We start from the raw sequence: 20704 nt of genomic DNA, 5'->3' as shown, positions 1-20704 counted from the left end.
AACACAGCCCTCAGACAAGTTGTGAATTCGAAGGAAAAAGAGAAATAATAATAATAAAAAAGAAGAAATAATAATACTGTCCTAGGCTGGTTGTGCTTGCACTCATCCTGCCAGCTAATTGCTGGGCTGCAATTATAATTCTGCTTTAACATTGATGCCCTGCAGGGTGAGGGTGGCCTCACAGTACCCACACTGTTGTCCCCATGAAACAACCCCTTTTTGGGGCAAAAGCAGGGAATATTTGGAGGGAAATGTGATTGTCATTTCCTCTTGGGACACACACCAACATGGCAGGCTGGCTAAACGGAGGGGATTTAAACCCTGAAGAGGAGGGATCGGTGTTTTGGGGGGTGATTGAAGACAAAGAGAGGGCTGGCTGCGTTTGGGGATGTTTCTGGGGGGATGTTTTGGGGAGTGTTTTGGGTACAGGTGTGGGGTGGAGACCCCGGGACGAAGCCTGCAGTCGCCGTTCAGGCTGATGGCCCTGAGGGGAGGCGGAGGCCGGGGCAGGCTGGGCTGGGCCCCGCGGGGGATGAGGATGAAGCCGGGCTGGGTCAAAGGAGGAGCCCGCTGAGGTGTCCCGGCCCTCGGGGCTCGGTCAAGGCGGCCCTGGTGGTGGAGCCGTGGCCGTGAAGGGGGCTCTGAGGGGACATGGCGGCTGAGGGGGGCCGGGAGCGGCAGCAGGAGGCGGCCCCGCAGCCCCAGCACGACCGCGGAGGTGAGTGGCCCCGGGGAGAGGGAGGAGGGTTTATAATACGTTTGAATTTAAATAATTGGATGGTTTTAGTACATTTACACTGTTATTATGGTGGAGGTGGCTGGAACATGGTTGTGCTGTCCTCTCCTTCCCAGATATAAGCCATCCTGTGGAATAACATCCTGCTAAAAAGCTAGCAAATGGCTAAAAACAGTGGTGAACTTCCAGGAATGCCAAACCATGCATAATGGGTGTACAATATTCACGCGTTGGAAGGCTTTGGTTCATGTTTTTATAGTCATTGACTGGGCTGGTTTATGGATTTTTGTTCAGTTGGTATTTTTTGGTTGGTTTTGTTTATGTATTGTATTTTTTTTTAAGCTAGCCACAAACTTAGCAATGCATAAACATGGTCTTTTGTTAAATATGTAAAACATCTACTAAGAGCGGATTTCCCCATTGTCGGTTAAATTTAGTAGTGCTCTGGTAAACAGAAATAACTCCAGAGGAATTAATCACCCTTGGCTGTTTGGCTGTGAGAGAAACTGGCAGCTATTGCAAGCAGGCACCTTGCTGGGGGAGAAAAAAGCGGCAGAATGAGGTACACTCCTCCAAAGAATATACCTGGGGCAAGTTATGAATACACCCGTGTTTTGTTTAGGCTTGAATTCCATTTTCGAGGAATTTCAAGGGATTTTAAGGGTCCTGAGGGTAGTGTTTCTGAGCTCCTCGCTGGGTAGAGGCAGCTCGCTCCCTGACTTTCAGTGCTCAAAAGGTATGAGGCTGGTGGTTAGCCACACTGCAGGGATTGCTGGATACACAGTTGGTTCATGTCTGGGCTAAGCAGAGCTATATAAGTGGACATCACTGACAAATTTCTGTTTTTAAAGTTTGTTAAGGGAGAGAGGGCAGGTATCCTTGTCTTAAGTACAAACTTAGCAATAAGTTTTGGCCTTGGAAACTTTCTGTGGCAACAGTTCTTGCTGATTTCTTCACAAATCTACACATTTTTAAATATGTAGTATTGGTTTAGTGGTTTGTTTATCTTCAGGGGTTTCTTTGGGTTCAGTAGCAACCAGATAATAACACTTGGTACCTGCAAGAGTGCAGTTAATCTGTAGTTTACAAACACATTTCCTTTTTCAAGACTCAGTATGCAGCACGTGCTTACGTTCTACATTACTAATTTTCCCATCTCCATCCTTTTTTATTTTGCACATCTCCATCCTCCACCTACCAGAGAAGAAATAAAACAAATTGGGTACCAATTCACAGCTCATGTTTCTCAGCCAGCGTTCCACAATTCCTCTTAAATAACACTGAAACTAGGCTGAGAAATAGCACTGCAAGAACTGCTACCTGTTGTACAATCTTATGGGAGCACTTATCTGTCAGGAGAGAACCTGGCTGAAGGGTAGGTAACTTGTCTTAACCCACCTCAGAGCATTTACGAGGCGGGGAGTCAGGGCTGTGGTTTTTTTTTGTGTGTTCTTAAGACCCAAGGAGTGGATAGGGAAACAGTTCTGTTATCCTAAGGAAATAAGTTAATGACTGGCAAGGGAACTAGCAACTTATCCTGCAGTATTTAACAAATCTAATGCATTAGGTCTGTTTTTAAAAGGAACCAGCCTCCCACTATAGACTTTAATAAGCTTTCTGTTGCACCCTATTAATGTTTTGACTGTCTCAAAAAAGTGCACCTGGATTTAAATATGTCCATAGAGACTTAAAAATAGCATATCTTTGATTTATTTTTCCTGAAATCCTGAGCAACTTACCATAGTAAAAGTCAGTTGATACTTAACACTAGAAGGTTACCTTTTTATAAAAATAAAGGCAGAATAGCTGATTTCAATGTGTTTCAAGCTGTGGGATGCTGATCTGCCTCCCCTGGGTATGATAGGAGACAGGGAGCAGAGGTCAGAGACAGGGTGGTGGATGGAAGTGGGCCAAGAGGGAGAAAAATTCATGTACTTCCATCTTAATGCTTTAAAACATTTTCTGTTTCCTTCAGAGAGCTGCCGAAGAGAGCTGACAAAGTGTCTTGTTACCATTTACCCTGGGCAAAAGGGTGAGCGTTGTGTTTCCCATCAATTGTAAGCTCCTTCTGTTGTGTGTCAGGGCAGATCATGGATCCATAAAAGGCTTTTAGCACTGTCTTGATTTAGTTTCAGAAAGTTTGGGCAATGCTAACTTTAACCCCTGGTTTGGTGGTGGTGTTGTATGCTCCAAAGGCCTGTGCTTATGTACAGGCTTAGGGATGTGTCAAGCAAATCTGTGATAGCATGTAGATATAAAATATAGAAATCTGCAATAACATATTTGAAGATGTGTGTAAATGTTTGGAGGTTGTCTTGTTATGGTATTCTGTGGAAATAAGAAGTCAGTCTTGCATTTTGGGTGATGAATCCAGTTTATGAAATGTGCTGGAAGTTCAGTTTTACAGCTCTCATTTTCAAACAACAGAATCCAGTCTGCTATTTGTTAGTTTTACAATCACCTGAGCTTTGAAAGGGGACAAAAATCATACAAAACAATATTCAGGGACTAAACTCACTAGAGAAAATTAACATCTAGTCCTACAGTATTGCTTCCTTGGAGAAATGCCTTTACCTAGCTGTGGAAATAGAAATCAGTTTGGTTCAGCCTCCCCTTCTCATCCAGGAATCCAGTTCTGTAATACCACACCTGAGTGTGTTTGATAAGGGTTTTAAAGTCTGTTATCTTTGCCTGCCCTTTCTGAGTTGGGTGTCTGTGGATGTCTGTTCCAGGTAATTTCTAAGATTGCTTTCTGATCCCCACCGTACAGTGGCCACGTCTGCCTGCTGTATCGTGACCAAAAGCGGCTGGATGTCAGTGATGCTGTCTGCCCGCAGGTTTGGACAGCTGCTGCTTCCAGTAGTCAAGCTTTTGTACATCTTTCATCCTGTTACTTAGGAGGAATACGATCACCTAATAACAAGCAGAGTTTGCACATCACATGAAGATGCTGCCAGCACGGAGCATACCCTGGAGCCAGCCCTGTGAAAGGGTTTGTAAAACAAGAAAACAACGCCCGTCAATATTTCCTCTCTTGAGGGCATGCTACTGTTGGACTTGATTCGTGTATATCTGCTTATTTCTCATAAAGATGCTATGTTTGCTGCTGGCATTTGAGGGCAGAACTCGGCTGTGTTATTTTCCAGGCTGAATACCTTGAAATTGAAACTTGGTGCCTTTGCCTTTAGGGATTTGTCTAGCTCGTACTTTTTCCTTCCTACATTATTCTTCCTGCTGTCTTCTCTACCCTCAAGAACTGAGGAGGAAAAATTAATGTTAGTCTGAGGCTGAGTTGTGTTTCCTTTTTAATCAAGTGGTAGAAAATCTTAGGTTGAACAGTCTATCTTTTAAATTACCTGGCTTCTGATATTTTAATTAGTTTTAGTATTATCAACTTCATATTGCCCAGAGGGATGGCATTATTTCCCCTGCCTTTCCTACATGGCATACCACAAAAACTCTAAAATTTACCTAGCAAGAGCAAGAAAACAGCAAAGGTTTAAAATTGGAAAAAGACAAACATCTTGGAACTTCTTCCAAGTAGTACAAATAGACAAGTACAATCGTGTTAAAACTGTTCCCGAGCCTTCTCACATCGGTGTTTTAATACATTTCTTCAATAGCACGGCAATTCAATAAAAATAAAAACTAAAAAAAAATGCTAAATGTGCTTCTAAGCTGGTAAATGGGAATTGAGAAGCAGTAAGCAAATATTGGGCTTTCAGTTCAGACAGTGGCTCAGTCTGATTCCTTATTATTAGCCACTTCTATTTATTTATTTGAATTGATACTGAGTACCTGCTCTCCCGTTGCCTTCTCAGTACTGATATTTCAGTGTTTTGAATACTGAGACAGTCATGTTGAGCGTGTTTTAGGAACATGTTCCTCATTGCCTACTGATTTAGGCTGGGTTTATTCCCTACATTTAAAAAACAGCATGAAATAGATCTCTGGAGGTTTCTGGATGCCAATTAACAGCTCAGTCCTCCCTTCTGTAGATACCCAGATTTGATGTTTGCTTTCTTGATCTCATCCTCAGGTCTCAAATGAGCTGTTTGTGCTGCAGCCATGCAGCGTGGTTTCAGACAGTCATCCAGAAGTATCAATACCTGTAAGCATTTTTAAATCTGTGCTATTAAGAAAGCGATTTGGGTGGATGGGGAAATAGCAGTGGGATAAGAAGCAGCCTTAGAATTCATTTGGTGCGTGGTGGTGTTTAGGTCAGAGCTGCAGGCATTTGAGAGCCCAGGAAGGGAATGGTTTGGGTATTTTGTGGAGGTTCCACCTACCTAAGGTAACCTTCAGGGTACCTGGAAAAGAGCCTAGACCTGAAACAGGCTGGGATTCCTGCTGTGGTGGTAAAATTATTAACGTTTATGATTTGAGAGGTATGGCTAAGAAGGTTATGCTAACTAAAAGAACATTCCTTCTGACTTACAGCTGGAAATGGCTGTGATTTCTTCCTGCTCCCACTTCTGGGCTAAGATAATGCTGGGTGCACCACTCCTCCAGGCTCCACCAGGAGCCATCTCTCCGTGTCCTCAGCTGTGGCAGCTAACAAGCTGCTGAAGGAGCCCATCCCCAGAGATGGGTACCTGATTTTGTTAACATTAGGATGATTTTTTTTTTTCTTTTCTCACTTTTCTTTGCTCTGAAAAAGGGTGTAAGTCAGGTCCCAGCCATCAGGTGGGAGAAATCCTCATCTGAATGTTTTCTTGCTATGGTAGTAGTTAATAAAGCTTCTGTGTGACCCATGTTAAATTGTACTCATGTTATTGTGTGCTTGGTGTCCCTATTTTCTGTGAAAATACGCACTAAAAAGGGGTCTAATCCGGCCTAGACACCTACAAACCAAGAACTGCACGCTGGTTTCCAGCCCTGTGGAGTGCTCCACGCTTTGCAGGAGCACTGCATTACATCTGTGAGGGTTTGGGGGGATCTTTGTGCTGGCATGACTGGGAGCTGGCAAGCATATGAGGTTATATGGTAGGGTTAAAGTCACTCACAAAGCTCTTCTTGGTGTTTCAGTGGGATCAGATTTATCCCCTGATTGCCAGAAACTCCCGTACATGAATCCTCATGTTGTGCATCCTCTTAGCTACACCAGCTGCTGTTCACGTTTGCTGTTGCTGTAGCTTGTTGTCTCTGAGATGCCAGTGAACTTCACAAAACATGAAGTCTGTGGCAGGAGTGTGTGCCACAGGTCTCATCACAGAGCTGAGAAAACCGGGGCAAGGACAGGCCGTGAGACCCACAGAGAACGACATGAACCAATAATGCCATTAAAATGAAAATAAGAGGGGAAAAAATACCCTAGAAATTACATTATTACTGCTGGTTGTCTCTATCATGTGGCATGACAGTCTATAGCTTGCATTTTTAAAAACGTCATCTATTTCTAAAACCTTTTTCCATATCCCTTTATTAAGGAGCTGTCCCTTTGTGACAAACAGCAGTTGGTCTGCTTGGCAGCAGAGCCATCTTTTTTTAATAGCCAGAAGCTTGTTCAAAGAATTACTCTGAATTCAGGATACCAGTAAACGTTTCGGGGGCACCAAAATGAGGAGGTCAAACAGCAGCCCTGCAAGGCTGCCGCTTTTGATTAAATCTCTGAAAAGTTTCTGATAGTGTGGTTGCAAGCTGTAAGGTAAGCTGTGTTGGTTGTTTTTTTTTTTTTTAAGTTTCTCTTCATTGCCAGGAAAGACGTCTTCTGAATCCGAAGGCTGAAGACCTCAAGTTTGTGAGAAAGATCTCAAACAATTTTCTTCAGACAGGATCTTCTGTGAAGCTGTTTTATTCGTGATTGCAACAGCAGGCGTCCTGCCAATTAGGAGTGCATTGTATTAAACAAATCCCAACCTTTTATTCCCTATTTCCCGACACCTGATCACCTCCCCTGTTTCCTCATGGCTGAGTACTACAGGTTCACAAGCTACTCGTTGCTCCTCTATACCATATATGTGCAATTTTTCTTTTTTTGCAACCCTTTAATTTCTCCCTTTTCCCTTTTTTTTTTTTTTTTTTGCCTTTTCTTATATTTTGAGAACCTGTGATCTTTGTTTTACTGTTCTCACACTGCCCATCCTGTTTTTCTCAAGCTCCTACCTTATTTTTGGAACAGTGAGGCCTCCAACTGTCCCCTTATCTACTTGAGAGGGCTGCTGATGTGTGAGATCCCTGCTGGGAAGGGGACTGCAGCTGCCCAGGTCAGACCGAAGACCGTTTTCATCTCCCAGCCTGGTTGGGGTTTTAGTGGGAGTGATGCTGATTTATTCCTGAATTAATTTGCCTCCGTGCCGTTCGTTACAAGACAGTTAGGACGTGGTGGTACTTTCCACAATATTTCCCCTTTGTATTGGCATGGGTTTGGGGGTTAGGGGTGGCCTCTGTGAGCAGCTGCCCCTGTGTCAGAGCAGAGCCAGCTCCAGCTGCTCCAAAAGTGTTTTAATGCTCTTGATTGATGTGATCCCTGCTTTTAAGTGCTGATGAAGGTGTCCCCCCAGATCAAATGTGCCTTCACATAATATTATTCAGAATTACCTCTAAGTCTGGGCCAATCTCAGTAAGAATTGAAGTGTGTCCATGCCATGAGTTAAGGGGGAACAGGGCAAGAAAATCGAAACAAACCGTTGGAGCAGTTTTTCTCCATTTAACTTTAAAAAAATAAAATAAAATAAAATAAAATAAAATAAAATAAAATAAAATAAAATAAAATGGTTTCTCTGACAACCTTTGGAAGCTTCTGAAGCTACCTCCTGGCCTTTCTCATGTATTGAGCTACTCCCAGACTTTCTTTATATCTTTTTTTTTAAATGGTATCCCTGTATTTAACTAACTGTGTGACCCAGTCCAGCTAAAAACCTTTTCTTAAGCCATTAATCTAGTATTTCCAACATTTCCCTATTTGAAGGGAGCTGAAAACCCTATGAAGATGCTTTATCTTCCTTCTTTTTCAAGTCCAGGTACACTTACAGTAATATTTAAGGCCATGAGAGCAATACCTCTGTAAGGAGGAAGGTTTGGGTGGCTCTGCAGCATTGCCTTGAAGCCACAACAGGGCATGGTGTTATTGAGGGGGTGAAAATTGGTTCCCTCGTCTTCTGCTGCACGTGAATATTCAAGTGTCTTCTGCTGCAAGTGAGTATTCATATTTTGAGTAAGCAAAGACATACAAATATACTTTGTCCTGTCTACTGACCGATGTTTTTTGTTTTTTTCTCTGTGTTTAGAAGACATTTTAGACGAGGCAACGAGGAAGGACCTGTTCACCGACGCTTTCTGTAAGGTTTGCAGGGCAGTACTGCAGTCTGAGTCCCAAAGGATGTCCCACTATGAGGTAGGCTGGAAGGGAGGACTTCTCCTAGCATGCGCTGGGGTTTGGGTTTCTTTGGGGTTTCTGTATGGTGTTATAAAAAGCTACTCAAGGCTTTTCATAGTCTTTCTTAAAGCTTAGCCATTAACCAGGTTTAAATGTTGTGATATTGAAGGGCAATCACCTACGTGTTGCAGGGCAATTATAGAAGGAATTGAGCAGGTTCAGGCAATGCTGTGTATGGGATTGAAGCAGATCTACCCCGCGTGAGCCCAGAACATACGGACAGCATGGAGCAATGCTAACTACAGAGGAGTTCATTTATCTTCACCCAGAGACACACACGTGCTGCTCTGTCTGTGGGTGTCTGCGTGAGGCAGGTTGTATGAATTGTGCTGAAGGAGTTTCCTGGAACAAGTGTGTGCCTTGGGATATTGCTGTCCACACAGGAAATTGAGCTTTATTTTGAAACTTGATATTGATGGTTTGCATGCACAGACATTTCTATCTTCTTGCCAGAGTTACTTCACAATGTCAGTTGCTCTCTGGTGTCTTTCTTGTTATTCACGTTATTAATTAAGATTCAAGTCTTGCAAGCTGTCCTACTTCCTGACTTTGATTTATGTTCAGCAGCACTTGTCCTGTCAAACTGAGAGTCCAGACTCTCAATTTGAGTTTCTCTTTCTTGGATCCAAATCCAGCTGGGGATAAAAGATGCAATTACAAAGTTACCTCACTTCACCATTGCAAGATGAATCGAGATGGAAGTAACTGACTCTTTCTCCTCAATTCTCTTTGTGTTGTCTAGCCAGGTGTGATAGGACCTCTTTGTCTTTGGTAATAGTGATATGATTTCCTCTGTAGCTCCTCAGAATCCTTAACAGCCACTTGGAAAGCATTGGATTAGAAAAAGACAAGCCACTTGTTTGACTTTCTGTGTTACCAGTGTATAGCGTGGCATGTGGGTAAGTATGTTAGAAGTGCAGGAGTGATGCACTGAGAAAGCATCTAAGAATTAATAAATAATCACAGATGAGGGAAGTATACATAATATGGGATTTGAGGTTACTGGACTAATGAATGCGCAGCAGAAATCTCCACAGACTTGCTCAATGCTGGAGATTGTCACCTTCTCCAGGGAGACCAGGCTTCTTTAAGAAGGTAAATCAGGTCGTGCTGCCTGTCAGTCCTCTGTGCCGCTACTCAGGATGGCCTTGATGTCAAACCCACCAGGTTTAGCATTAAAAGAGCTCAGTGGACCTGCTCTGTGGCATGGACACGTTCCCTTCCATACCTGGTTTAGTGTCTGTGTTTGTAGGAGGGTGTGTAAGGATTTTTGGTTCCCCAGGGTGTTGAGAGTAGGTGACTCTTAGGGCTGCCTGAGGCAAAATGTTAGGAGTAGTGCTAAATACTGTATTACTGATTAAAGAATGGTGTTGTCACATGAGCTGGCCTTTGTCTGGTTGTGGCTCTGCCCTATACAAATGCAGTTTGGCATGCGTAGAAGGCAATTTTGGATGAATGAAGTCCCAGTCGCTGGTTATTATACTGCTTGGCCCCGTGTTAATGAAACAGGAATAATTCCAATCTCTTCTCAGAGCAAAAAGCATACTCGGAAAGTTTGCCTTTACACCCAAATGCACGCTGAGAAAGAAGAGAGGCAGGAGCATGGCAAAAAGAAGAAGACAAACTATATTAATTTTCAGGTGACTATTCGTCTTTGTCGCTAACTAAACTGTTTTCTTGTCCTTCACTAAGTGCTTATGACTGAGCTTGCTCTTGCCTGTTTTCAGGTGCATGGGAGTGGTGAAGCAGATAAAAACAAATACTGCAGTCTCTGCAACATGTTTTTTTCCTGCCCAATTACTGCATTGTCTCACTACCTGGGAAAGATCCACGCTAAAAACCTGAAACAAGCATCAAGAGACAAAGTCCTGATGGCAGTACAGAGCACACAGCCTGTTCCTGGTAAGAACTGAATAATCTGCATTGCATGTGCTTTCCTGTTACTCTCTGAAACAAATACAGAGGTGTCTTCCTACACCTGCATGTCTCTCGGCCTTCTGTTCTGCCGAAGTTATGGAGCTGTGGCATGGTAACTCCTTGGGTGGATAAACAAAGATACAAAATACCTGGTGAAACTCTGAAGCTGGGGAACCTTTCTTTCAAATTCTTAATCTTTCTAGCTAAAGGCAAATATTTCTGATTTTTTTATTGATGAAAGATGCTTGCAGTTGCTCAAAATATTCACTGCAGTCCTACAAGATGTTACTCTGATAAATTGTTAAATTAAAAAATAAAAAGTCCTCAAGCAACACTGAACTGGTGTTAGTTCTGTACAAGTTGCTGAACTCGCCCTCTGCAGGGTAAGTCTCTTCTTGGACTGTTCAAGTCCCTTAGAGTGAGCAGCCATCGAACAGAGTTGACTGATACTGGTATTTAATGGTGGGGTTTCTGAATATTCCATGTGTTCCTTATCACATCGTGCTCTTGTATCTTTGTAAGGACTAAGGGACTTGATAGGCTCAGTTCAGCCCCCAGCAGGCTGTTCTCCCTTCCAGCTCCATCGTTCTGCAATTACCTACTTTGCCCATGGAATTGGTTTAGCCCTTCCTTTGCTGTGCCATCAGCAGGTTTATCCTCTGCTTCCATCTCTCCAGCTTTACAGAAGCCGTCAGCTGAGAAGCCCTTGCTGCCTTTGAAAGCTGAGGAGTTTGCAACCTCCAGCACGAGTTTGGAGTTAAACGATACGAAGTACTGCCGGCTCTGCTGTGCTCCCTTCGATAATCTGTTCTCAGCCCAGCAGCATTATGTTGGGAAGAAACACAGAAGAAACATAGCACGGAAAAAAATAATGGAGGAGCTGGGAGACGAAGCTCTGCTTGCAGAAGTCAGAATAAATGGTAAGCAGAACATGAGCAAGTGGGGACAGCTTGAGTAGTTAGTGCTGATTTGTGCAAGGGGCTGCTCTGATTCGTGCAAGGAAATGAGAGACTTCTCCTTTGCTGCAGAACAAGTTCATGTCTTCCTTTCTGTTCAGTCAGTGAAATGCTGGAGCTCTTTGTCTCTGACAGCTTTAATTCTTATAATTCATTAATCTTCTGTTCACCACACTGATTGCTGTAATTCCTTCAGTCTTCCCACGTAAGGAAATTTGTTTCCTAAATGGTCATCATTCTCCAGCCTCCCATCAGGACAGCCTCCAGCTCTAGCACTGTGTCCAAGACCCTGGTGTTGTACCAGTGCAACTTGCATTTATTTTAGTGGGTCTTCTGTAACAGAACTGTTGATCATCTGGGCTTGTGCAACAGAAGAGTTGATCCTTCCTTTAGTAAAGAATTCAAAATCCCACTTGATACTCAGAAGTCGTTGTTTCAAGTCATTGTCATTCAATAAGTTATGCTATAATTTAAAGAAAATGGTGCATTTTGATGCAAAGCAGCAGCCCATTGGAATTAACACTGCGCTTTGCTCTTGGGTTTGCATGGGGAAAACAATGACTTGGTGTTTTTTTTTTTTAATTATTTTATATACTTATGTCTATGAGTAACACAGCTTGTAAGAGAAGAGAGCATGACAACCTCAAAAATACAAGCGCCTTAACTTGTATTTGGCTGTCTCTGCATCCTGTATTCGTAATGTACTGTTTGACAGTTCTCTCAGCATCTTCTTGTCAGAGTTGAGCCAATGTTTTGTGAATGTTTGAGCACTTAATGTTTAAATTCAGACAAGATCAGTGTGAATCCGGACTGACTGGTGTCTATTGGTGCCTGCTTTGGGTCAGGTGCTTACAGTACTATTTAATTTTTCAGTACAGTTCTTTCTTATCAGCATTTGGTAACAGTTCACTAGAATTACCTTAAATCATTGCCGTCATCAGAAGTATTCTTTGTTAGTACTTGAAAATGGTTAAACTGCAGCTGTACAGCTCTCTTCATGAATACTGTTCTAGTGTAAAATTGAGATGTTGCAGCAGGGACGTTGTATATGTCTGTAGGAGCTGATTATGGGAACATCATGTTAGGACTCTTGCATGGAGGGGGAGGATTGTGATGAGTTTTGCATTTCATTTGCAGTCTTTCTAACCTACAGATTCCTTATTCTCTGTGGCTTGGCGTGGTCCTTACACGTGCCGTGTTTGTAATGTCATGTTTTCATCTATAGAAATGTACCAGTCCCACGTGCAAGGGAAAAAACACCAGATGAGGTAAGTCACTGAGTCTTTTGTTACTCTTCCTCTATAGCTTCTACTTTCAAGTTTCTACTAAAGACTTTGCTTTCTTCAGTAGCCCAGCTGTCTGCTGTTAAGGGACTTTGACCAGTTATTGTGGTTTTTTGGTTTTGTTGTTCTTGTGGGATTTTTTTTTTTACTGTTTTTGTTTTAATTTGGTTTTGGTTTGGTTTATTGCCTTTAAGGGTCACTGTCTGTTTTAAGCATCATACTTACGACTGATGTTCACTCTTGGAGTTCCTACAGCTGCAGCTTCGATGGCAGCCCACAAAAAAGGTCCTGAACCTTGTGGTTTTCCCACTTCTTTTACTATCCCCAAATATTTGTTTCTCTGGGGACAGCAGCATTTTGGCACTCAGTGCGTAGTCAGCCTAGAAGGAAATGGTCTGAAATCTAAGATTCCTGTTGACAGAGCAAATAGACCTTAATCCTGAAAAGTGCCAGGTCTCCACTGACTGTTCAGTGAACTTAAAGGTTCATCAGCATGCATCTTACCTTTGGCATAAGATGATTTGTGGGATAGATGATAGTTCTTACTTTCCCTTTAACCCAGAACAGGCACCGTAGCCTGTGGTAATTGCAGAATGGATATTGTGGTGATTTAAGATCTATCTTTTTTGAGATTGCTATGCAAGTAGGCCAAATATCAAAATTGCTTTCATGTTAGACATATTGATAAGACATTTTAAGTGAAGGTGCAATAATAATATAACCACAGTAGTGGGACTGAATCTGTTCCCTGTCATTTCAGCTGATTTGGAAATACGATCATGTATAAGAGGTTTCATGTAGGTACAGAGAGCAACACACTTGGAATATGTTCTTTTTGTAACTCTGGAAATATAAATAATTTTATTATGCATGTCTTTCTGCCCTCCTGACTTTTTTTTTTAACTCAACAAATCCTAAGCAAATTGATCCATATTAATAACTGTGATTTTTCTATCCAATGTATGCAGAGCAACAATGGTTGTCAATCTCACGGAGAATTCAAAGAAGACTTATGAATTAACAGATTGCATTCAAGTTCCGAAAGCTACAGGTCTAGAGCAAAGAACATATTTGAGAACAGCAGAAGAGGAAGAGTTTCAAGATAAAGATGCCAAAGGAGGAATTGACCTCGGTGGGGTTGTGTCTTCAACCTTTAAGCGTGAACAAGGCTGGCACTCCAACATTTTCTCAGAAACCCAGTCACCTCCAAATACTGGGGAAAAGAGATCGCCCAGTTGGCCATCAGCTTGTGAGCATGCACTGGAAAAGACACCTAATTGTAACGTGGGACTCTGTGCAGGAGAGCAAGCATCTGAGGTGGACACCATCACAGATAAAGGCTTTAGCCAGTCAGTTGCAGAATCTAAAGACTACTGCAAACTTGAGGTTGATGAAACTTTTACCAGCTGCTACAGTGAACAGAAACTTCAGATAAAACATAGCAAGGATGAAAAATACATTAGTGAAGAGCTGAAGTGTAAGAAAGAAGCCACAACACCAAAAAGGAAGGAAAGTAGTGAATATGCAGATTTTGGAAAAGAAAACGAGAGGCAAAAGCGAATTAAATTTGACGTAGACTTGGTAAATGAGAAGAAATCAAAGCCTTATAAAGGCGAAAGACTTGAACAAAACCCTGCTGAGAAAGAGAGCACTAAGCACAGAAAGGATGAAGAGAAGCCACAGACAGATGGCAAAACAGAAGAAGAGCTACTTTGGGATTAATCCATCTTTGGATACTGATACAGGTTTTGTTTAGCTTTAAGAAGCTGATTCTGGTTGTAGTTTCTCTAAAGCACTCTGTAAAGTGCAGTGGCTGTTGTGCTGTTGTTGTCTGCTAAAAAAAAAAAAAAAGGCTTTGTTCCAATCTGGAAGCAAGGAGAAGCCAGTCTTATGCCAGGCTTTTGGATAGTAGGTATGAATCAATTGTTCGTTGTTACATGTACACCAGCCATTGCAGTGATGTGACCTTGAAAGTCTGTAATCTCTTCTGGAATATTCCTCAGATAAGGGACTGTAGTTTACAGAATATTCTTGGAAATTCACCCAAATGTATAGCTTTTTTGTCCTAATATTAATAGAAATTTCTTTTAGTTTTGCAGGAAAGTACATGAGGTCGGCACAATAAGTAAGGGCATCACAGTGTTCCTGGCTACATCTGTAACGTTTCACGGACAACTCTTAAAGAAGACCATGAAAGACTTTTGATTCCAGATCTTATTTGCTACTGTTATTTTATTCCACATGTTTCTGAGAGTTAAAAAGGTTTATTAAATATGCAACTGGTTGTCAGATTTACATCTAATAAATTAATTTTTCTGATTGTAATCCTGATTCTTAGTTTAATTTTGAAAACCCAGAAAAGGTGCAATACGCAAAAGTAATAGCTAACATGAGGCTCTTTTCTGCTTCACTCACTCAAAGTAATTTACAGGAGGGACGTTAGAATGAAGCTAGATCTGTGACCCAAATAATACTCTGAAGAATCAGTAACACCTTTTATTTGTTTTAAATAGTGTCATCAGACCTTCATTCATAATACGGACTTGCCTTATTGTGGCACATGAACTGATGTCCTGCGTTTGTCTTATGTATTTAAAAGCAATGTTGTGACACCATTTCATTTCTCTCAGTGCCTTCAGGCTGCAAGAAAGCTTTTTCTTAGCCTTGATGTGGGATCTGAAAGCCCCACGTTGTCAAGTTGCACCACTGGGTAGTCTGTTTGTAGGGGCACCTGTGCTGAGCTGCTGCTTTCGGTGTATCTGCCCAACTGAATCTTCTTGTTGTGGTGGTTGTGGGGTGGGGTGGCATAGAGACCAGAGCCCTCAAGCCTTGAATTCTGGCTGGTTTGTTTTGGTTTTGCAGGAAGAAGTAGGTTGAAAAGCCTTGTGAATAAAGTACTGTGTTTTTCTTAAGTATTTGTTTAGTTGTAGGTTGCAGTCCTGGGTTTAGGGTTGCTGTTTGCTAATGTAATAAATCTGAGCAGTTGGCATCTGAGCTGTCAGGTAACGTGGTCCATCCTCTAGCAGTCAAGCTTGACTAGAGTCATGCACAGCCATACGAAGTTGAGCAGGAACACGAAGGTGCCAGTAACAATTCACTGCTCAGAAGTTTGTCCTAGCAGTCTCAGGAACCTGGTGACAGAGGTCCATGAGGTTTCAGCTTTAAGGTGGATGTAGAGTCCTTGCTCTGGTCCCCGTTTCTAACCTTCTTTGAGGATGATAATGCCTTTTCTTTCCCCGGTAGCTATTTTTCCTCACTCGGTAATTGCGTGCCTTTCTGTGTCTTTCAAAGGATTCCTTCTTGGCTTTCCTTAACCCCTGCTCTTCTGATGAGGGAGCCTCAGGTCACACGATAATAACTGCTTTCCTCATTATTTATTTGGGAAGAGAGCAGGGTCAATCATAAGTTACGTTAACTGTTGGCAATAGCTGTGAGCAGTTGAAAACTGCAAATTGCAGGCTGCTTGCAGTGGCCTGCAGTGCATCTGAGGACATTTTTAAGCACTCTGTCTTTATAGGTTCTGAGAATAACATGGCTCTGGGAGTAACCTGAGCAGTGCTGTAGCTTGCTTCCCATGTAAGACAAATAATGACTTGTTCTCCCAGGACACCCATTTCAGCTTTGGGGCACTGCAAGATCTTTGATATTTCTGCTACTCTGACAGATGGGACTGTACAATTATGGCCTGTGTCTTAGTAGGAAACACTTTTTCTGTATGGTCATGCACTCTTCCTTTCCTTAGGAAGTCAGTCTAAGGAAACAATTGGACCTCCAGCAGGTGGTAAGACCGTGATGGGGTACTCTGCATGTACACAAGGAGCAGATTTGTTGAAGGGACGTAAGTGCCAGAGAGCTAGAGATCAACAGCTCTGAAAATACAGGAAAAGCATGATTTGGGACTTTCTTCTGTTCTTTCAGGGATTGTTCCCAAATCTGTATTTGGGCTCCATACCTTCCTGCCCCACCCACTGGAAAGCAGTTCCACAAGCAAGGTAGAATAGCACTAAACAAAGCTTCTTAGCATCAAACATGAGATGATAAGATCCCGAAAGAAGTGCTCTTGCCATATTTTAATGAAACAAAGATCAATCTATGATGTAAATGCTGCAAATGAGACATAGCAGGTTGTCTCATCTAGCACAAGTGACATACAGCTCTGTATTAGATAACGTATGTCCAGTCTTCTAAAGTCATGAATAATTATTGTTCGTGTGTTTCTTGATTGCCTTGTTCCTAGCCTGTCACACTCGTGCCATTATCTATCTACATGCTAGGCATTTTAAAACACTAGGCAAAGACTGATGGCTTTATTTACCCTTTATTGTAAATATGTCTTTTTTTTTACTTCTTGGTAGCAAATGAATACAATTCTGCATAGTGAAAGCTAATTCTGTTCATCTCTTCTCATTAAAGCTGTCAAAGCATTTCAGTTCAATGATCTTTGTGGGTCCCCTCCGACAACTACCTCAAACAAGCAAACTTCAGCTTGAACCCCAGTAAGGGCAGCGAGCATCAGGGGGAGGCCAGGCAGCCTTCTGCGTGAGCAGGGGTAACAAGAAATGCCTCAAGCCGTTGGAGTCTTGTTCAATGAAACATGTGGAGCCTCAGTGCTCACCTCTGAAAGCAGCTGTCAGCTTTAGTGTCCTGTGCAGAGCAGTATGAACGTGCTCTTCTGCAAGATGCTGTCACTTTTTAATTGTTTGGTTTCCCTTTTATGACTTTTTTTTACAGTTTTTTTCCTCTTTATGACCGGCAGCAGCACGTGAAAACATTCATAGTGAGATCCTAGTGCTAGGTACATTTGAGAAAGACCACAACTGAAACAGGACATCTCCTTCTGCGTCCCGTAAAGTGAGCAAGAAGTTGGTTTTACCGGGGAAGGATCTCGTTTCAGGTCTCAAGATAAAAGGGAGAACCGCTGCAGTCACCCTGCACACCCTGAACTCTGGCTGTGGTTTCAGCCAGGCACGCTGAGAGCGCTGCCACCTCCCGAGCTAACCCTACCCCTGGGGCATCCCCCAGCTGCGAGCTGGTCCGAGGGCATTTTTCTAAAGCCTGAGAGCGTTTCAGCTGAAAACCAGGTGCAGCACTCGAGTGCGGTGCCTGTAGCCACATCTCCAATTCAGCACGTTTCTCTGCAATCAGATTGCAGCGTGCAACCAGCGTTTGAGCTCGCTGGAGGTACTATTAGCAGTTTAACTGAATTAAGGTGTGTTTTTCAGAGCAGAGCTGCTGGCCAGAAGCTGACAGCATGCTTAATGGCTCTGGTCACCGGCCAGAGCACAGAGATTAAAGCACCAGGCTGGGGACTGAGGGATTTGGGTTTTCTCTTCCATGAGCTTCTGGTGGGACTAACGACTCACTGAGCCCCTGGTGCCAGATGAGCTCGTCCAGCTGCAGCTTTTTGAGCCTTAGCATCTTAAATCTTCTCATCCACCAGCGGGAACAGCCCGAGGGAGGAGGGTTCAGCCCTGCCAGCTGTGCTCGTGTCCTTCCAGCTGTACCCATTCCCTATCCCGCTGGTGTTTTGAGGTGAGGAGCAGCTAGGATCAGGGTCCTTTTTAACCTAGATGACTATACAGCTGAACTGGTGCAGAATGCTGGTAGCACAAAAACGAGTCACAAAAAAAATATATATATAAGGAACCAAAAGTAGGTACAGTGCCATAAATCTTCCTGCAGAAAAGCTATTGGGGAAAAAAAAATAAGAGCAATGCTATTCTATATTTTATTTCAGAGAGATCATCAATTTCCAGCTGAAAGCAATGAATTGCTATTCCAGCAGTTATTTCTCATGAAGATTTAGGCATTAACTCCTATTGAATAGTTTTCTCGGAGCTACAGCAAAATGCCTGCCCAGGATTGCTGCTGTGTGTGTGTTGAAATCCCTGCTGTTCGGGTGTAAGTCTCAATTTCCACAAGTGAATGATGTTTTGGGTTCTAAGCCCTAAACACCTGCAGGAGCCTACTTTGCTCTGCTTAAGACATGAAAGCTTGAAATAAAATTAAAATATCGAGGGCAGAAAGGGGGAAGAAGTGGTGCGTTGTGTTTTTTTTTCCTCCAAGATCTGTGGGGAAGACTGAAAGTCCGGGCGTGGGCAGGAGGGGTGATTCAAAGGAGAACTTTAAAAGGAAATAGGATTTCTTAGAATTCAGAATGATTCTGGTTAAAGGTGTGTTCTGGGCACTGCTGGTGCTGCTGCACTTCTGGCACTTAGCAAACAGTTTAAATAAAGTTGTTCTCCCCAAAGCTTAGTGCTAGGCACCTCCAAACCACCCGCACTATAAACTCTAGCTCCACAGGGTGAAGCACGTTTACTGTTAGTAGGGTGCTGTATGAGAAATAGTATCTTAAATGTGGTACTTGTTCAGAACTAAGCTTTTTCCCTTGAAATATTTCTTCTCTCGTTGCATTACACCAGCCTCTTGATGCTCTTGCTGAGCTGCAGTGGCAAAACCTTCCCTTTGTGTACAAGTTGGCAGAAATCACGATTTCTATTTGTGTTCACTCCCTTGTGTTGGTAACGTCGGCAGGAAATAACACACCGAAGGACCACAGCACATATACACACTTTCCTCAGTGCTAATCAATTCTGTGAAGTCTGTATCCTTATATTTGTTCGGTTTCAGGTGCAAACTAAATTATATTTGGTACATTCTCATAAAGTTGGCTTTGGATAAGCAAATAGGTAGTGCAAACAGCGCAGCTTTTCCCTGCATTGGTGAAAAGGAGAGGAGGGAAAGAGGACACGAATGCAGCGTGCTTGCCCTGCTCCCAAGTGATGCTGAACTGTAGCGTTTGTCTGTGGGGCTGTCTGGGGGCCTGGAAGTCCCAGCTTCAAGTCTCTTGCTTTGTGCAGCTTCAAGTCTCTCACTTTGTGCTTTGTGCTGCCCCACCTTCTGCAGGGCAGGAGGCCGGAGCCGCCTGGGAGAGGTGTTGGGTGACCATTGAGATGTCAAACTGCTCAGCTCCCTGAAAGATCTGGCTCTTTTACCTTGTAGAAATCAACAGAGCTGGTGTTGCTGCAGCTGTGTGCAAGCCCAGATCAAGGGACCGTGCAGGATGCCCTCAATGCACGTGGGTTTTGTCTTGGACAACGCCTTGGCTGCAACATCTGCATGCACCCTGAAGTTCCTGGGCCAGATAACTCATGTTGGTGCTTGTGATCCGTGACTCTCAGGATGAGTGTCCCTTCCCTGCCTTTCCGTGTCTCTCTGTGAGTCTCTCTGCCCTCGCAGCCCAGAGCAAGCTTCCTTAGAGTCCCCCTCACAATGACAGGATTGTGCGGAGAGGGCTTTGCTCTAAGAAAAATACCTCTCACACCTGCCACAGGAGGTCATGCCAGATGCTTGGCTGCCTGCCTCCTGCTTTGTTTACAGCTTTTTCTTCTTCTTTTTTTCTAGCTTGGCAAAAGAAGACCTCAGACCACACTCACCTAAGAGAGTGCCACCCGTGCACGATGCCTGCAGCAGAGCTGAGCATCGCCGGCTGCCTGCAGCACATCTGAGAGCAGGGGGCTTGCCGGGCACAGCCTTTCATCTTCCCTCTGTGCTCAACACAACGAGAAGCACCAGTTAGCAGAGAAAAGAAGGCTGAGACCATACCCAAGAGCTGGTGGCCACCCCAGCCTCCACGGTGCAGGCTCACCCACCTCCAGGCTCACCTTGTTTGTTTGTTTTTTTTTTTCCATTTATTTTTCTGCTTTAATAATATCTGTAGGGTGCTCTGGCGCTGTTTGGGTAGGCAAACACAAGCAATCAGGTGTAGCATTACCACAACATTTGCTAGCAGGGTGAGGCTAAAGCACTGGGAGCCCCCCAGCGTGATGGATTTGTTGCATTTATGCTTCAGAAACAACGTGGATAAGACAAGAGCCTTCAGAGGGGATCAGCAAATGTAAGCCTAGGCCAGCACCATCCAAACAGCCTTGAAATTGCTAATAAATAAGCACCTGCATCCCCATTAGGCACCTCTGGCTACAGGCACTAAAAATCACAGGCAGGCGAATGAGTTGTCTAAAAGGAGGTTTGGGTGCCTTGCGTTAGGCATCCAGGTTTGAAACTCCTGGCCTTTAATCGATGTAAGGGTGGCTGTGGAAACAGGGCAGTCATTAAACGACCTGATGGCGTGTTCTGTTTGTTTATGTCCTCAGGAAATCTGCAAAGGTTGAGCTGCTGAAAGTGGCTGTGGGACAAGGACATTTTGATTGCCCCACGCTGTGGAAGGCCTACACCTTAATTACACAGCCCTGTGTTAATTTTGCCATGCTCAAGTTGTGCCCATGACAGCTCTCTCTCAAAACTGGAAATCGTTTCCATCGTGTTTTATTTTTCAAGAGCAAACCCCCATGAATTGCCTGCATTCCCCTCTGCAGGGTATAACCTCAGTCCTTGCACTGCTCCTACGAGTAAACGAAGTCCCCACGGGGTTATT

General features: G+C 43.4%; 1 protein-coding gene across 1 annotated transcript; it reads left to right on the top strand.

Annotated features, from left to right (window-relative positions):
• The first annotated feature begins 651 nt into the window (after positions 1 to 651).
• Positions 652 to 14010, top strand: LOC116488934 (zinc finger matrin-type protein 1-like). Its single transcript, XM_032186937.1, is given in 6 exon segments — positions 652 to 718; positions 7966 to 8072; positions 9842 to 10016; positions 10709 to 10951; positions 12141 to 12251; positions 13226 to 14010. Coding segments are annotated over 6 exon segments (1488 nt in total).
• Positions 14011 to 20704: the final 6694 nt, after the last annotated feature.

The sequence above is a fragment of the Aythya fuligula genome, chromosome 4 (assembly GCF_009819795.1).
Source record: "Aythya fuligula isolate bAytFul2 chromosome 4, bAytFul2.pri, whole genome shotgun sequence".
NCBI classification, from domain to species: domain Eukaryota; kingdom Metazoa; phylum Chordata; class Aves; order Anseriformes; family Anatidae; genus Aythya; species Aythya fuligula.
The sequence above is the reverse complement of the archived record's forward strand: the minus strand, read 5'-3'. Positions and strand labels throughout refer to the sequence as shown.